This window comes from Phascolarctos cinereus, unplaced genomic scaffold, assembly GCF_003287225.1.
Source record: "Phascolarctos cinereus isolate Bilbo 61053 unplaced genomic scaffold, phaCin_HiC Scaffold_4;HRSCAF=312, whole genome shotgun sequence".
In the NCBI taxonomy this organism is placed as follows: Eukaryota; Metazoa; Chordata; class Mammalia; order Diprotodontia; family Phascolarctidae; genus Phascolarctos; species Phascolarctos cinereus.
In genome coordinates this window covers 688,803,609-688,822,372 of record NW_027555847.1, presented here as the reverse complement: position 1 = coordinate 688,822,372, position 18,764 = coordinate 688,803,609, and the positions used below count along the sequence as shown (strand labels likewise).

The 18,764-nt window shown below is 41.7% G+C and overlaps 1 protein-coding gene across 1 annotated transcript in view; it reads right to left on the bottom strand.

Annotated features, from left to right (window-relative positions):
* RIMBP2 (RIMS binding protein 2) overlaps nt 1-18,764 on the bottom strand; it is a 435,603-nt gene that overhangs the window by 107,547 nt on the left and 309,292 nt on the right. The window contains 1 exon segment of the mRNA XM_078154256.1: nt 9,278-9,382. Within this exon segment, the coding sequence (XP_078010382.1) occupies nt 9,278-9,379 (102 nt within the window). The 5' untranslated portion in view covers nt 9,380-9,382.

Sequence of the window (18,764 nt, the reverse complement as noted above, 5' to 3'; positions counted from 1 at the left end):
ACTTACTTCATTCTATGCCTATTTTCAGTGAGTTTATTGGCAGCGAGGGCTCCTAGGAGAACACAGGAAATTAATTACTTCGCTCTTTAAATCAACTTAATAGTTGTTCCCAGAGACGTCAATTTCTCAAAATGGCAGAAGGAAAAAAAATTGGAGAACGTATAGAGCAGATATAAATAACAGCTCCAGTGATTCAGTGGACTCGGAGACAACTGTCAACTGGCAAGATTTAAGGAATTTTTTTTTAAAAGCAACAACAACCCCACAACAGTAACAGGCAGTTAAAACTCAGCCAAGTTGAAGATAACAGCACTGTTTCTAAGTGGAGCTGAAAATTGGGAGCTCGTTTTAGCAGCTACTTCTAAACAGGGGTATTTTGGGATGGGAGGAGTGAGGAGGGCTCAGAGGAGATTATTAGAACTTAACAGTTAAAAGCACAAGCAGTAAACTGAGGCAGAAACCTAGAAAGGAGGCACCATTGTCCAGTAGTAGTAATTCTGGATATGTCAAAGGACCCAGGTTCGAATCCCTACTCTGTCACTTAACACTTAACCTGTGTAATTTTTGAGCAAAGGCCTTAATTCCTCAGGGCCTTGGTTTACTCATCTGTGAAATGGGGGTGTTGGACTAGCTGCCCTCTGAGGTCCCCATTCACTCTAACTCCATGAAGCTATGACCCTATGACTCTGGGGGAGGCCCTTCTCCGGATCTGGTACAGTGGGAAAAGTGCTGGTTTTGAAGTCAAAAAATCTGACTTTGAATCCTGACTCTTCTTAGCTGTGTGACTTTGGGTAAGTCAGTTGTCAACTCTGGGTCTCAGTTTGCTCATCTGTTCAATGAGGGTGTGAACTCAATAATCTCAAAGTTTCTTCTAGTTCTAAGTTAATGATTTTCAACAACTCTGGTAAAGCTTATCTCCAGAGGCAACTCCAGCTTCCAAAAAGGTTCTGGCATGTGGTAAGATTTCAGGCAAACTGACTTCCCGGAGGTGGTGATCTTTTTTATTGGCTCATAAATCAAGGGCTAGAAGCAATCTTAGAGATAATCCAGGTGAAGCTTCTCATTTTTCAGATGAGGAAACTGAGTCCCAGAAAGGGGAAGTCAAGTCAATAAGCAGCCATTAAGCACTTAGTATATGCCAGGCGGGTAGCTAGAGTGCCAGGTTTGGAGTCAGGAAGACCCAAGTTCAAATCCAGCCTCAGACACTTAGTAACTATGAGACCCTGGGCAAGTCACTTAACCCTATTTGCCTCAGTTTCCTCATCTGTAAAATGAGCTGGAGAAGGAAACGGCAAAACAATACAGTATCTCTGCCAAGAAAACCCCTAATGGGTCATGAAGAGTTGGTCGTGACTGAAACAACTGAACAACAACAAAATATGCCGGACATGCAAAACATGCTAAGTGCTGGTAAAGAAAGTGGGGCAAGTCAGGAGGACAGCCTGGAGAAGGATGAAGACATAGCTGCCCTGGCTGTCCTCCTTAAAAGGTAAGTTCTACGAAGAATGAGACGATCAGAGGCAGAGGCTGCAGTGGCAGAGGGTGCTTCTGACTCGAGAGTTCAGGGGTAGAGTGATTTTCCAGGGTGAAAAGGTTTCTGAGGCATTTGTGGAAGTGACTTCTTCAGGGTCACACTGACCCTGCTAGAGACAGTGACCCAATGGATGCAGCACCAGACCTGGAGTCAGGAAGACTTGAGTTCAAATTTGACCCCAGACTCTTACTAGCTGTGTGCCCCTGGGCAAGTCACTTAACCTCTGCTTGCTGCAGCTTCCTTATCAGTAAAATGGGGATAACAGCACCTACCACTCAGACCTGTTGTGAGTATCACATCAAACAATATTTGTAATAAGTACTTAGCACAGTGCCTGGCACTAAGTAGGCACTATAGACATGTTAGCTATTATTATTATTTTTCTATTCCTGGAGGAGCCTGATCACCCTAGTCCAAGTGTGGGAGTTGGGGAGATGTCGTTAATTCTACTACTATAAAGAACGCTGTGAAATAGTCCCTGCCCTCATAGAGCTTAAATCCTATTATCACACAACTTTTTTTTCTTTTTTTTTAGGCAATCAGGGTTAAGTGACTTGCCCAGGGTCATACAATTAATAAGTGTCTGAGCCTAAATTGGAACTCAGGTCTTCTTGACTCCAGGGCTGGTGCTCTAACCACTGAGCAACCTCACTGCTTCTCACACCGTAGTCCTTTCTAAATGGCTTAAATAGGAAAGTGTGTCATTCAAATAAGCCTAGTCCCACCATGATGGAAAGGGTATATGACAGGGGATCATCATAATAACCATATACAACCCACAAAAACAGTGTGCTTTGGGTTATATCCAGGGTAGCTAGGAAGGTCAGTAGAAGGCCTCTCATCCTTTTGTGGTTGCAGTGTGTCCTGGGGAAAATAATTATTCTAGGCACATCCTGCCTTACCCATGGGTCCTCTGTGCCTCCCAAAGTAATTACAATCAGGTGACCCAAGAGAAGAGCTTGAAATCCCCCAGAAACATTCATTATAGATCTTTAAGTTGGGTTTTATACAATTCAGTAGCAGCATTAAAAAAAAATGAGAAAAATCATTTCACAAGGACGAGAGATTAAAAATAATGGCCAAATCAATCTGGCCCTCTAATGAATCGGAAATGTGCAAAAAATCATTTTATGGTAAAAGCTCAATCATTACAACTGTTGTTTGTGATGGAAAAAAAAAGGTGGGGTGTGCTAGGCGTGGAGGAGATAGGAGTCACTGTCAAGAAGACAGAGTGCACACAGTCCATTGACAGCGATCAGCCTTTGCCAGGAGAATGTTCTTGTCTTCACATTTTGTAACTTTCTGAAGACACACTTAATCAATTGGAAATCTTTCTGGTGGATGTGTTTCCATATATTGTCCACGTAAATGAGAATTCGGGGAGAGACAGGACGCCAGAGTGAATAGAATGCTGGATTTGGAGTCAGGAAGACCCAAGTTATAATACTGCCTTAGATACTAGCTGTGTCAGGCAGGTCACTTTATCTGTTTTGCCTCAGTTTCCTCATTTGTAAAATGGAGATGATAATAGCAGCTTTACCATGGTGTAGTCAGGATCAAATGAGGTAACATGTAAAATGCTTTTCTAAGCTTAAAATGCTTTATATAAAGGTTAGGTTCACATATCCAAAAGAGAGCTCATTAACTTTCTCCCTAAACTGCCATATCCTTCCCTATTACTGTAGAGGGCAACACCATCCTCCCTCAGGCTCACAACCTAGGAGTCACCTGGACTCTTCACTGTCTCACCATCACACCATCTTCATATCCAAGCCGTTGCCAAGGCCTATCACCTTTATGATATTTCTTGAATACGCCCCCTTCTCTCCTCTGACACTGCAGACTCTCATTACCCCACGCCTGGACTATTTTGGGTCTGATTGCTTCCAGTCTCTCTGTACTCCAATTCTTCCTCCATTCAGCTACTAAAGTGACTTCCCTAAAGCATAGATCCAATCATGTCACCCCCTACTCAACAATTCCATTGACTCTCTATTGCCTAAGATAAAACACAAAATGCTCTGTTTGACATTCAAAGCCCTTCATAACCTAGTCCTCTCCTACCTTTCCAGTCTTCTTACACCTTATTCCCTGACAAGGACTCTTTGATCCAGTGATACTGGCCTCTTGGCTGTTCCAGGAATCAAAAACTTCATATCTCAACTCTGAGCATTTTCTCTGGCTGTCTCCAGTTCCTGGAATGCTCTGCCTTCTCATCTCCACCTACTGGCTTCCTTTAAGTCCGAACTAAAATTGCACCTTCTAAGGGAAGCCTTTCCCAACTCCTCTTAATTCTAGTGCCTTCCCTCTGTTAAGGATTTCCTATTTATCCTGTAAACAGCTTGCTTTGTATATATTTGGTTTCCCCAATTAGATTGTAAGCTCCTTGAGGGTAGGGATGTTTTTTTTTAACCTTTCTTTGTATCTTTAGCACAGTGCCTAGCACAGAGTAGGCACTTAATAAGCCTTTATTGACCAGAGAAAGAAAGTAACTTGCCCAAGGTCACACAGCTAATGATTGAACATGAATCTTGGTCTTGAGCCCCAGGGTCACAGATTTAGAGCTCCAAGGGAAGGCCAATAACTCCTATTCCCTCATTTTACAAAGAAAGTTACTGAGGCTAAAAGGTAAAGTGATTGAGGCTTCTAGGTAGCATAGTAGATCAAGCTTGGAATCAGGAAGACCTGGATTCAAATCCTGCCTCAGACTCTTACTAGATGTGTGCCCTAAGAATGTCACTTATCCTCTTAGCCTCAGTTTCTTCATCTGTAAAGTGAGTGGGTTGGACTCCTTTCCAGAACTAAATCTATGCTCCTATAACTAGCCAACTATTGCACAGTCAGTCACAAAGCAGGGATATTAACCTTTGTGCTTACTCCAAATGTTTTGCACTTTGCATTGTTTTATGATACTGCCCTTTTGACTCTTAAGTCCAGGCCTTGTCTGTGATCACATCACGCATTCATCCCGTACTGTGTTCTTTCATTCCTTCCTTCTCCAGATTTCTGGACTTAACTGCCCTATGACTAGGGCCAGTCTCTTGGATCCTTCATGGCATCTCCCTTGGACTTTTCTACAAAGCTATAGACTAGTTGCCGTCTTTCCCTGTGCTCTTGAAATCACAGGTTGTTATCTTGCTCCTGTGTTTTCTTACGTTCTGTTTTAGCCTCTCTCGGAGGCCTGCAGAAAAGGACATAGCTCAATATTGTGAATGACTAATCACTGTTAGAATCCCAGAAGCCCAGAGTTAGCAGGGTATCTAGCCCAACCCATACCTGAATACAAATCCTCTCTATGATACGCTTAACAAATGGTCATCTGATCCAGCCTCAGACACATAACACTAGCTGTGTGACCCTGGGCAAGTCACTTAACCCCATTGCCTATCCAAAAAAACCAAAAATCAAAGGTCATCTTATCGTGCCTCGAAGACCTTCAGTTGGGGGAGCCCACTGTTCCCCTTTTTGTTTTTATGATGCTTGTTGATCAGTCATTTTTATTTTTTATTTTTTGGGGGGCCAGGCAATGGGGTTAAGTGGTTTGTTTTTGCTTTTTGGTGAGGCAGTTGGGATTAAGTGACTTGCCCAGAGTCACACAGCTATTAAGTGTCAAGTGTCTGAGGCTCGATTTGAACTCAGGTCCTCCTGATTCGAGGGCTGGTGCTCTATCCACTTCGCCACCTCACTGCCCCAGTCAGTCATTTTTGAGTCACGTATGACTTTTCATGACTCTATTTGGAATTTTCTTGGCAAAGATATGACAGTGGTTTGCCATTTCCTTCTCCAGTTCATTTTACAGATGAGGAAACTGAGGCAAACAGGGTCAAATTTTACCCTATCACCAGGGTTAAGGAAACACACCAGGCAGCCACTGTAATTAGTTTCAGTTTTGGGAGGCTTCTTCAGGATCGTTGAGTCTCAGAGTTGGGAGGGAACCTCAGAGACGATCCTGGCCAACTCACCCCAGAACAAAAATTCCCTCTACAAGATTTGAAATCAGGAAAATAAGTCCTCCTGACTCCAGGCCCAGCACTCTATCCAGTGCCCCACTAGCTGTCCACTCTATTTTAGTAAATGTAGTGGACACAGAGCTGGTCACTTCTACTCAAGGTTCTACCTCCCTTCTTCATTAAATATATAGCCAAATGATTTGAGAAACAGCTAAATTAATTAGCATGCATTTCACCTGTTTCCTCTTCCTCAGAGAGTCAGTATGGTGTAGTGAATAGGATGCTAGACCCGAAGTCAGGAAAACCTGAGTTCAAATTTGACTTCAGACACTTACTAGCTGTGTGACTCTGGGTAAGTCATTTAACTTCTATGTGTCCCAGTTTCCTCATCTATAAAAAGGAGATAATAATAAAACCTACCTTCTGGGTTACTGTGAGGTTTGGATGAGATAATATTTGTAAAGTGCTTTGCAAACCTTAAAGTACTCTATAAATGCTACTTTTTATTAATATTATTGTTGTCAGAGCCCGTCTAATCCAATCCCCTTATTTTTTGGATCAGAAACTGAGGCCCACGGTGGTTAAGTTTGCCTTGCCCAAGATCCCACAGCTAAGAAACAGCAGAGGCAGGGGATTTCAACCCAGGTCCCTTGGCCCCCTTTCCATTGTCCCATATCAACTTTTCTATCATATTTCCCTCTCTACAGTCAGATCTTCCTGGAGGGAACCCAGCCTCAGGACGTTGGGTCCGGGGCTGCGAGGAAGAATGAATTCAGATGTCAGGGAAGCACATTCATCTCCAACTCAACAACAAAGTCTTTGGCACCACAGGTGATGAGCAGACTCATATTTCTTCTGGGGCCCTAGTAATATCTCCACCAGATAGCATCTGATAAAATATGGCTTCTTGGAGCGTTAGCAAACCCATTATGACAGGTAATAGAAACCATGGCATTGCCCCTGGCTTAATAAAATCTCTCCTTAATATGAGATCTTGATAAATGATTAAGAACACAACCTCAGGAGTTATCACTCGGCAGGCCAATGGGGGCTGCTAATAAACTCCAGAGGAGAAGAATCACTGCGTCAGATTCCTATCGACAGCGAGGCTGAGCAAGCAATATGATGTTCTTCATTTTGTGATCAGAGAGCTGGATAAACACACTGTAATCTGCAGAGGTAGCTATATATAAGAAAGAGTAATTACTTGCTACCCTATCACTGGGGTTAAGGAAACACATCAGGCAGCCACTGTTATTAGTTTTGTTTCTGGGATGCTTTTTGAGGATCACTGAATCTCAGAGTTGGGAGGGAACCTCGGCGACAATCCTGGCTAACTCACCCCAGAGCAAAAATTCTCTCTACAAGATCCCTGGCAATTGGTCATCCAGAGCCTTTACCTGGATACCTCTGATGAGGGGGTACTCCCTACCTCACAAGACAGTTCATTCTACTTTAAGACCACTCTCAGAATGGGAACGATTTCCCCTACATTCAGCTAAAATCTGCACCTCTCCAGTTTCTATCCATTGCTCCTTGTTTGCTCTCTGGGACCAAGGAGGTGGAGGGATGCAGTGGAAACACTAGTAATACTATAGTCAGAAGCCTTGCTTTCAAACACTATCTCTATCACTTGCTACCCATGTGACCTTGTGTAAGTCACTCTCTGGTCCTCTATAAAATGAGGGGGTTGGAATAGATGGGTTGGAATAGGTCCCTTTTAATTAGACATCTATCAATAGCTGTCATTTCAGTCTTTTTTCAGTCATGTCCAACTCTCTGTGACCCTATTCAGGGTTTTCTTGGCAAAAGTATTGGAGTGGTTTGCCATTTCCTTTTCCAGCTCATTTTACACATGAGGAAACTGAGGCAAAGAAGGTTAAGTTACTTGCCCAGGGTTACACAGCTAGCAGGTGTCTGAGACATCTATCGTCTTATGCCTAACCCTTCTTTCCTGACATAGCTCTTCAAATTCTTGAAGACAGCCATCCCATGATGCATAATGTTTGTGAGCATCTAATCCAGCTCTCTGTCAGTAAATTAGCATTTATTAAGCATCTGTAATGCACTATGTACTATACTAAGTGTTGGAAATACAAAAAGAGACGAAAAGTCCCTGCCCTCAAGGAGCTTACAATCAAATGGGGGAGACAACATGCAAACAACAACAATAATAATAATAATACAAATAATATAAATACAAATAATAATAATACAAACAGTCTATATGCAGGATAAATAGGAGATAATTAACAGAGGAGGTACTATGATTAAGAGGGACTGGGAAATGCTTTCTGTAGAAAGCACGATTTTAGCTGGTACTTTAAGGAACCCAGGGAAGCCAAGAGGAGATGAGGAGGGAGGACGTCCCAGGTGTGGAGGAAATACTCAGAGATGGAGTGTCTTCTTCATGTTATAGATAAGGAAACTGAAGCCCAGAGAGGAGAAATTACTTGCCTAAGGTCACATGAGAGGTATAGCTGGTTCTGTCATTCTGAATCCAATAATAAACTAATAGATTTAGAACTGAAAGGGACCTTGGAGGTCATCTGATCCAGAAGTGTTAAACTCAGAGCCATATGGCCTGCAAAACTCCTGAGTGGGCCTGAACCAGATTAAAATATAATTAGGAATGTGGCCTTTTCTCTTGTGAGTTTGATACCAGTGAATTCTGATCTAACCCTCCCATGTTACGGATGAAGACATGAGGCCCCCAGAGTCACTTAACTGATGACCTGCCCACGGTCACATGGGTAGTGTCAGAGGTAAGATTCAAACCCAGGTCCTGTAATGCCAATTCAGTGTGTTTTCCACTGTGTGATGTTGCCTTCGCTCTTGACTTTGAAGAACTGATATTTCCATCTACAAAGTCACCAGGACTACCATTGCTGGTCCAGGGTTGTGAAGCTTCATAGCCCCAAGGAAATTTCAGAAGATCAATAAGCAAAGGTTATTTTTGTAGTAAATGCAAATGTGTGACATGGTGGAAATTTCTCTAGAGGAGAAGTCAGAAGATTTGGGTCTAAATCAGGATTCTGTGGAACCTTGGTCAAGCAAGCCCCTTCTCTCTGGGCTTTGTGCAAAACTTGTGGTTGCACTAGACCTTTGTTTCTTCATCTACAAGGTGAGGGGGTTAGCTTAGATTACCTCTACACCCCCAATTCTAAAACTTTGGATTCTGTTCACGATAGAAGTTTTTAAAAATCCTGGCTCTAATAGTTAATAACTGTGTGACCTTGGACAACTCCATCAACTCCTCTGAACCTCAGTTTCCTCTTCTGTAAAATGAGGAGACGGGGTTAGGAATTGGGTTAGGAATAAAAACCTGAAGCCATCTAAGCCAACCCTCTCGTTTCATACATCAGGAAACTGAGACTCAGTGAGGTTAAGTGGTTTTTCCCAAGGTCACTTTGCTAACAATTGACAAAGACAGGTCCTCTGCCTTCAAAGTCAGTGGTCTGTCCTCTGTGCCACACCATCTCCAGATAACCTCTAAGATCCTTTCTCACTTTGTCCTACAGTTCCATAATACCAGGTTTTGTTTCCCCCTGCAGCAGCCTCTAGGACAATACCCCAACCCTTAGAAATATATACTCTGAACCTTTTTATCCCAGGCATAAAGAATAATAAAAAATAACAAAATACTCTTGGGAGAAAAGGCATGGCAAGAAGGGGGTCAAGCCCAGTATCCCCCTTCACCCTCCCTTGCAGGAGTTGTACTCATTTTCCTTCCCCCTTTACTACACCCCACCTTATCCTGTCTCCCAACCCAGACCCCAAGTCACCAACTCACCTTCTGCAGGAGTTCAATTTCCCGCTGCTTTGCGTTGAGAACGGCCAGGGCTTGCTCATGCTCTAATTCCAACTGTTGCCGCCGTTCTGCGGCCTCTCGCATATGCTATTGGAAGGGACAGAAAGAGAATGAGAGAGGACATTGTTTAGAATCCCTGAGGTTTGTGGTTGGCGGCAGGGATGCTGTGGAGCACGAGTCAGCTCCCGGAGTCTGACTCAACATGGAACACTCAGTCTAGCTTTAGAGGCGGTGAAAACAGATGGGTGTTTCCACCAAGGCTGTCCTCCTGAGCAACGAGCAATGTGGGGGATGGAGGGGGTGGTGGTGGGAAATCTGCCACGTCTTTATCTCCCATGTGGAGGCCTGCCTGAGCATGGGAGACCTCTTCTGATGGGAAGCTCCGATGACAAATGTGCCTTTTCCTTTCTGTCTCGTGACTCCCCGTTCCCAAGAAAGAGTCACAAATCCCGTCCTCAACTCCCTCATTTCCATTTTCTTCTTTTAAATCTGTCTCTCTGTCTCTTTTTTTCTTTTGATTTTTCCTCTGTGACATAAAGAATAAGAGAAGGCTTTTAATTTCAGGTTTGGGTCACTTTCCCACTCCAAAAATTCCAGTGTCTCCCCTTTAGCTTAGGAATAAAGGGCAGAATTCTTTGTCTCACATTCACAGTCCTTCCTCTAATGGGGAAGATGTACTAGGTATTCTTTTCCTTGGCATAAGCTGGACTCAATGGCCTTTGAGGTTCTCTCCAACTCTGAGATTCTGTGATTCTCATCCTGGGCAGGTATGATTTGGTTCCAAACTACCCTTCCAGCTCACTCTCTCCCTACACCCTACATGTGCAATACCTCTGTCAAGGGAACATGGGAGTTAGATCTGGAAGGGACCGCAGAGATCATGGAGCCTAAGTCTCTCATTTTACAGATGAGGAGCTGTGAAATGAAGTGATTTGGCTAACATTGCACCAGTAGCGGATTTCAGGGTTTGGGGTTCTCTGATTCTAAATTCCATGTTATTTGCCATCTCTCCCCCTTTGGGTCCACCTGTCCAATCCTTTCCCATCCTGTAAGGCCCAGCTTTATACTGCCATCCTCTGCTCTCTCAAGTGGATGAGACCACTTCTTCTGAAACCTAATGTTTTCCTTGTATCTTTCCTGTGCATTCATAACATTCTGGAACAGAGTAAATGCTTAATAAATTAGTCATTCATTCATTCCATCATAGTTTGTCATTACTTGTATATTTGTCTTATCTCTTGAATAGACTGTGAGCTCCATGAAGGCAGAGATTATATATTATATAGAAAATATATGTATATAATATATATTTTTCTATCTTCTAGTTCCTAGCATATAGCTGGCACAAACAGGGTGTCCCAAAAGTCTTAGTGTAGGTGTAAGCTTTTAATAACGGAAAACTATACTATGTAGACATATGTTGATTTTAGTAATGTAAAGGGATCAGCATGTCCCAGCCATAATTCCTCCCCCCTCTTTTCCTCTCTCTTTTTTTTCTCTGAGTTTCTGTCTCTGTATTTTCTTCTCTCTCTCTCTCCCTCCCTCTCCCTCTCTCTCTTTCTCTCTCCCTCTCTTTCTTCCTCTCCTCTTTTCTATCTTCTCTTCTCTTCTCTCTCTCTCCCTCCCTCCTTCTCTGTCTGTCTCTCTCTCCCAAATTAATTAGCTTACTTCAATTCAGCAAGTACTCACTAGGTGCCTGCTATATGGAGGCCTCATGCTACAGACTGGAGATAAAAGTAAAAAAAAAAATGTCCTTGCTGTCAAGGAGTTCATTTTCCACTGTGAGGCTTCTATCTGTATATAGAGAAGTAAATATAACAAGATTGAGTTTTTGCTCCAGACTAGTGAGTTTGTTGTTGCAGGGGACCCTCAGTTTAGAAATGCTTTCTACCAAAGTAGATCAGCAACTATTCTGAAACTGGAATCTTGGAAGAGTTGAGGGTACAAAATAATGCAAAGTAATTTCAGGAGAAAAAAGACACAAACTTCTAGAGTAACTAGAGTAAAACTTCTGCTTTGAAGGGAGCTGGGAATTCTAAGGGAGTGTATTCCAGCCAGAGTGTACCAATTATACAGAGCGATGAAGGCAGGAAAGAGAAGGCTGTCTGTTGTTTTCTACTTGTCCTTAAGTCTTCTGGGTGTCTGTGTGTGTATGTGTGTGTGTGTGTGTGTGTGTGTGTGTGTGTGTGTGTGTTGTGTATCTCCCTAACTAGCTTCTAAATTCCTTGCAAGTAAGGGCCAGGTTTTCTAGTTATTCCTTTCCCACAATCAATCAGTCAAGAAGCATTTGTTAAGTGTTGTATATGGTTGGACAACGTGTTAGGCTGCAGGAATCCAAATACAAAAGTGCCTTCAAGGAGCTTACATTCTATGAGAGGAGGGGGATAGTTATTATTAGTAGAGTTATTAGTATGAAGTGAAGAGAGTCTTATAGGTTGATAGATTTAGAGTCAGAAGCTAATGGCCTTAGAGACCATTGAGTCCAATCCTCCTCATTTTACAGATAAGGAAACCGAGGCACAGAGAAGTTAAGTGACTTGCCCAGGATCACATAGAGTCTAAGGCAACCATGTCTCTTTTATTGCAAATCTAGCACCCTTCCCACTAATGAATCTCTAGTAATTTAATTTTAATAACCCCAAGCAATTCTCTAAAACTTGAGGTTGAAAGAAAGGCACAGATCTGTAGGAGTAGAGGAAGTTCTTACCTAGAGTTCTCTACATTAAAGAATGAAGTTATAGGCCCTATAAAAATCTCTATCTTTGTATCTCACTTTATAGAATTGATTTCATTTGAGTGTCATAATAACCTTTGTGGGCAGGTACTGTAGGTATTATGAATCCTGTTTTATGGATGAAATAGACTGGGGCTTTCAAAGTTCAGTAACTTTCCAATTGCTACCCACCTAGTAAGTAAGAGAGGCAAGATTTGAACCCATGTCTTCTGGAATCCAAATCCACCACCGTCCATTACATACTTTTGCTACATTCTAATCACAAAGTGATGTTAGGTAAAAAGTAGAACATGACAGTACACACACACTAATTGTAATAATGGAACAGCATCTCTATGAAGACCAACATACATTGGAAGAAATAGAGAGCAATGTTCCTCATTTAAGGTGTTGGTTCATTGATTCTTTGTTATAGTCAGAGTTAATTAAGCTTAACTTAAAAAAAAATTAAAAGAACAGGAAGCCATATGTTGCCCATTTTCAGAGTTATGTGGAAAATATCTCCCCCTAAAATATTCCCCCCACCCCCATATATTTGTATTTCTACAATTAGGGATTCACTTGGTTGTTTCTCCTATGGTTTTTAATCTTCTGAATGCAAATACCATTGATAGGGGAAGCATCTTATACTTTCCAGACTATAGGATTCCACCTTCACAGGGATGAAGTCACTGCAGAATTGTGACCCAGAATATGGGTCACTGAAGAAGTGAGATGGGACAGTGACCATGGGGAGGTCTGGAGGTGATGAAAATTCTGGAATGACATTTCCAAATTTTTCCATGGGTTTTTTCCAGGTAGGAAGTTGGACAATTTCTACCAAGGATATGGGGTCTTGTTTTCCCACTGTCAAAAGGACTTCTGCCCATGTATTCTTATCTGTTTGTTTTAAAAAAACAAAGTTCTGAACATAGTTTGGCATATTGCTTGGAAAACCTACATATGTTTGGTATTGGTGACTACCCATGCTTAATTTCTTTCTCTTTTTTTAAATCCAACAACCTTTGGGTCCCCTCTACCATCTGTAGACATGGATAGCGTGAAGCTGTGTTAGCAGAAGCTGTAATTACCGCCACACTCAGCAGCAGGCAGGTGGCTCATAAAAACAGGAATATAAATCTATGGTAGAGAGAGATGTTCAAACCAGGTCTAGCTGGGGTAAGGATGTATATACATAGTAGGTGTCCTCTGAGAATTAAAGGAGAGTGTAGCTCAGGAGTTGAAAGAGCAATTACTCTCCATCTAGTTTCCATTATTCATAAACCCTATGAGGATCGGGTCTTGCTAAAGAAAAAGATTATTTGGTATTCAGTCAATAAGAATTTATTATGTATTGGATAGGTAGATACCTAGATGGATGGTACATTAATTAAGCACATAATATGTACCTGATACTGTGCTAAGTGCCAGGGATACAAATATAAGATAGTCTCTGTCCTCAAGGAGATTACATTCTAATGGTGGCAGATAAGGCAAAAAGGAGAGCTGGCAAGTGATTGGGGGAGGGGATGCATGATGGCAAGGAAGCAGAGATGTCCAGGGAGGAGGTAGAGCAAGAAGTGCTTATTAAGCACTTACTGTATGCCAGCCACTGGGCCAAGTGCCGGAGATAAACAAGTCAAGTTCTGCTGAATCACACTGGATATTGATATCCCACTGGTATAAGACCAAGGTCTTGGTTCTTCAAACTTGCCTTCCTGATGCAATGAAAGGACCATGCCCAAGATTACCAGCTTTGGTTTGCTACCTCACTGAGTTTCATCAGGTTTAAATATTCTCAAAAAAATTTTTTTTATTGAAATACATTTTCAGCCACTAAAATTTAAATTATAAGAATAAATGAGAAAGACAAAGCAGGCAGAAGAAGGATGATAGGAGGGGTGTCATGGCTAAGAGGAAAGAGACCTGATTTGGAGTCAGAAGACAAGGGTTCAAGGCCCAGCTATGCTCCTTTTGGCCTATGTGACTTTGAGCAAATCAGTTGCCATCTCTGGGAATCAATTTGCTCACCTATAAAATTATGGGATTAGATTTGATCATCTCTAAGTTTTCTTCCAGCAGGTAGGTGACACAGTGGATAGAACACCAGGCCTGAAGTCAGGAAAACTCTTCATGAGTTCAAATCTTACTAGCTTTGTGACCCTGAGCAAGTCACTTAAGCCTGTTTGCCTCAGTTTCCTCATCTGTAAAAATGAGCTGGAGAAAGAAATGGCAAACCACTCCAGTATCTTTGTTAAGGAAACCCCAAATAGGGTCACAAAGAGTCAGACATGACCGAAACAAATGAACAACAACGTTTTCTTCCAGCCCTAAATCTATGGTCCTAGGAATTCTAAAAAAGGAGTTCAAATCATTGATCTTAAAATGTTATTTGAAAGCATTGGATTCTTCCAAAGCACACCAGCTGATTCACAAGTAGTAGAAAATGATTTTCCTTTCCTCTAAGTCCTAATCTATATAATGGGGACATGATTACATTTTTTTTCCCTTGCCCCATGGTGTCCCAGTTAAAGATGATGACTCTGTTAAAATCTGGAGTCTAGAGCTGCAGAGAGAATTATTTGTTTCATGTTCCAAAAAATCTCCAGGGGGTCTATGCTTGCACCTGGCACGTTCACACATTTGGACTGTTTAGTTAAATGTTTAAATGAATGGGCATTAGAGGGGAAAAAAAGGTTTTCGCCTCCCTTTCAGCCACCATAGTTTGGTGCAACAATTATACAGCTGTTTAATTGCACAATTATTCCAGCTAATTTTTGTGCTTCTGTTTATTTTAGAAATGGGCAATGCAAAATGCAGGCTGGTAATCTTTATTTAGCTCTGGGAAGGAAGTTATTAGCTAGTGGCAGAAACTCGCTCCTTTGCAAGGTTTCATTATCAACATTAACTAAATATGGAAACAATTGGTCTAGACATGGGTATGTTGCAAGATTCTGGCTTGAGCCCATCGGAGGGCAATGGAGAGGGAAGATTTGGGGTGGGAAATGACAGCCGAGAGGTTGCTTCTAGGGTCCTCTTAATTAGGGTCAGAGAGTAGTGGAAGATGGCAATATTAAAGTCAACAAACATTTATCGTTAATTGTGTGCCAGGCAGTGTACTAAGTGGTGAGGATACAAAGAAAGGCAAAAAACAATCCCTGCCCTCATGGAGTGCACTCTAGTTGGGAGGACAAGATGTAAATAATGATAACAGTAGCATTTTACATTCATCTTAATAAAACAAGTCAGCATGAAGTTGATGCCTACAAGAAAAGAAAAATATGCCCCTTACAAGACAAATAATCTTAGTGGGATGATGTGAGATTGATTACAGTAGAAACACTATATCAGGCACTGTTTTAACATAATCATTCTCTCTGCCTCTCCAAATCATGAGATGCATGGGAAAAAAAATCAATGCACATTTTTTAAGCACCTACTAAGCACCTACGTAATTTAAATGTGTGAATGTGCCAGGTGTAAGCACAGATCTCCTGTGGAGTTTTTGGAACATGAGGCAAATGATTCTCTCTGCAGCTTGAGAGTCCAGATTCTAATAGAGTCATCAGCCCTAACAGAGATACCATGAGGCGAGGCAAAAAAGAAGAAAAAGAAAGTACTGTGCTAAGCACTGGAAATACAAGAAGAGGCAAAAGATAATTACTACCCTCAAGGAGTTCATAATTTCCTAAATGATGACAGAGATGTAGAGAGAGAGAGAAGACTTTAAAAATCACCTAGTCCATCGGTCTTCTCATTTTACAAATAAGGGAAGTGAAGCTTCGGGGAAATTAAGTGTCCTATCAATAGGAACGTGGAGATCAAGGGCCAGAGGAAAGATTCGAATCTAGTCTTTTTGATTCCCAATTCATCGCTCTTGCCAAGGTACCATGCTACCTCCCTCTCAGGGCTGCCCATGGGAACAAAGATCTGGGTTGAAAGAGACCTTAGTGGTCAGTTAATATAACTTCTTCATTTCACAGATGGGGAAACTGAGTCACTAGAAAGGAAAGGTGGCATAATGGCTCTAGTATCCAGGACGCCTGGGTTTCAATTTCATCTCTGACACTTACTAACCATGGGATTATGGATACACCATCCAGCTCATGCTGGGTCTTAGTTTTCTCCTCTATAAAACAGAGTTGTTAATGCTTGCAGTCCTGACTCATACAGTTGTGATGAGGCTGAAATGAGATAATCCAGCTCATTATAACTGTTTTGCAAACAAAAGTGCCATGTACACGTCAGCATTTACTTGCCCAATCCGATTCAGGCAGTATTAGGTCGAAGTGTTAGGATTTGAACCCAGGGTCAAATTCCAGTCTCAGTCTCACATATTTTCTGCTACACCACACAGGTCCCCAAAGGCATAGTGTTAGTCCTCATACCTCCAGGAAGTCTTCCTTGACTACATATTTATCTCTGAAGCATGTCATTTATTGTCTGACCCTCCAATTCTAGCACTTGCTTGGTAACCTGTCTTGGCTGTCTCCCCAGGTTTGAAGTTTCACAAGGGCAGTGACCATGCCTTCTGCTCCTCTTGGGATACTCCAAGATGCTCAGATAGAAGTGGGTACAGCTGGGTGGTGCAGTGGATAGAGCACTGGTCCTGAAGTCAGGAGGACCTGGGTTCAAATTCGGCCTCTGACCAAACAATTGACACTTACATATATCTATATCTATGTATGTATATATATATGTATATATATGTGTGTGTGTATATATATGTGTGCATATATGTATATATATAGTGTGTGTATATATGTATATATATGTGTGTATATATATATCTATATATATGTGTGTGTGTATATATGTGTATATACATATGTATGTGTGTGTGTGTGTGTGTGTGTATATATATATATATACATATATATATATATATGTATATATATATATATACATATATATATATAATTTTAAGACTTGCAAAGCACTTGATATCCATAAGTTTTGTTTGACCCTCAGGACAAGTCTATGAGGTAAAGATTACAGGCACATTATGCCCATTTTAAAGATAAGAAAACAAGTTTAGGTTTATTATTATTATTCACATAATAATAACTCACATTAATGTAGCACTTTAAAGTTTGCCAAGAACTTTATGAATATTATCTCATTTAATGCGCATAACAGCCCTGTTAAGTAGGTGCTGAAAATTATTCCCATTTTACAACTGGGGAGACTGAGGCTCAGTGGTTTGCCAGTTTGTCCACAGTCACGCAGCTAATACCAATGGTGGAGCTTAACTGAGTGAGATCTCATCCGATTTCACGTTCAGCACTAATAGTGGACATTTAAAAGATGGACAGGGATTGCTTGACAGAGATATACACACCTCCAAAGGGTTTGCTTAATGTCTGGGTAAGAGAAGACTTAGCGGGCACAAGGTGGCTATCTTTCAACACTTGATGGTCTGTCATGATGGAGGATGAGATTTGTCCTGCTGGGTCCCAGAGGGCAGAACTCTAAGCTATGGGGAGGAAGATGCAGAGAGGCAGAATTAGGCTGGATAAGAGGAAAAGCTTCCTGATAATTAGAGCTGTCCAAAAGAGTAAATGGGCTGCCTCAGGAGGGAGTGGGCTCCCCCTGCTCCAGAGGTCTTAACCAGAGGCTGGATGAGCCCTTGACCCATCTAAAAGAGGAAGCATAATAGAGTGGATAATGCATTGGACTCATAGTCAGTTAGGTGTGGTTTCAAATCCCACCATAGACATTTATTAGCTGTGTGACCCTGGACAAGTCACACATCCTGCTTTCTGAGAGAGGATGATTTTGGGCAACAGACCAAGAAACCAGTTTAAGAAGGAATAAATCAATTTAAAACTTTACTTAGAGATGATAGGAGGGAGAATGATACAGTGAATCAGATGGCAGAGAATCTGGATTCAAATCTTGTCTTCGACATTCTCTACCTATATGACCTTGGGAAAAGTAGTTTCCTCCTCCCTAAAATGAAGGAGTTGGATTGTGAAGGGGATAGCCACAGAGGTACTTGGCAGCTCTAGACTATATAATCCTATGACCTCTAAAATGACAGGGTGAGACTAAAGGGCCTCTGAGGTCTATCACTAAATGGTCTTCTCAATGCATTTTCACACTAATTTTTACTCTATAAAAAAACAAACAACACTCTGTGTCTTACTCCAAGAATGAGGACTGATATAAAAACAGAACGGAGTCAGCCCTTCCTTTATCATCTCCATTTCAAGGCCTTGGGTTTTAAACCAAGCCAATAAGCAGTTTGGAAATGTTTCTCTACTCCTGCCACTAAGGCAGATCTCAAACAGACTCTGACTTTTTTGATAAGTGTTAGATAGTCAAGGGTAGACTTTGCATCCAGGTCTTAACTCCCAATGCTATCCACCAGCAACATGAACTCTCAAGGTAAATACAAAAGGCATTATTATTCCCATTTTCTAGATGAAAAAATTGAGGTTCAGAGAAATTAAGTAACTTCTCCAGGTCACTCAGCTAGTAAATATCAGATGTTGGTTTTTTTTTTAAGCAGGTGTCTCTAGATGCCAAGTTGAACGTTCTTTCTAGTGTAGTATTCTGCCTGTCTTGAAAAATGAGAGTAATGGCCTCTAGTTTGTGAGTGTGTGTGTTCGCGTGCATGTGCATGTGCATGCATGTGTGTGCACATGTTGGTGTGTTGCAGAGGTGAGAAGGCATCTTGGAATGGGGAACCAGAGATGATGAGAGGAGAGGTGAGGAGTAAGGTGAGAATCAAGAGTCCACACAGAAGCTGAT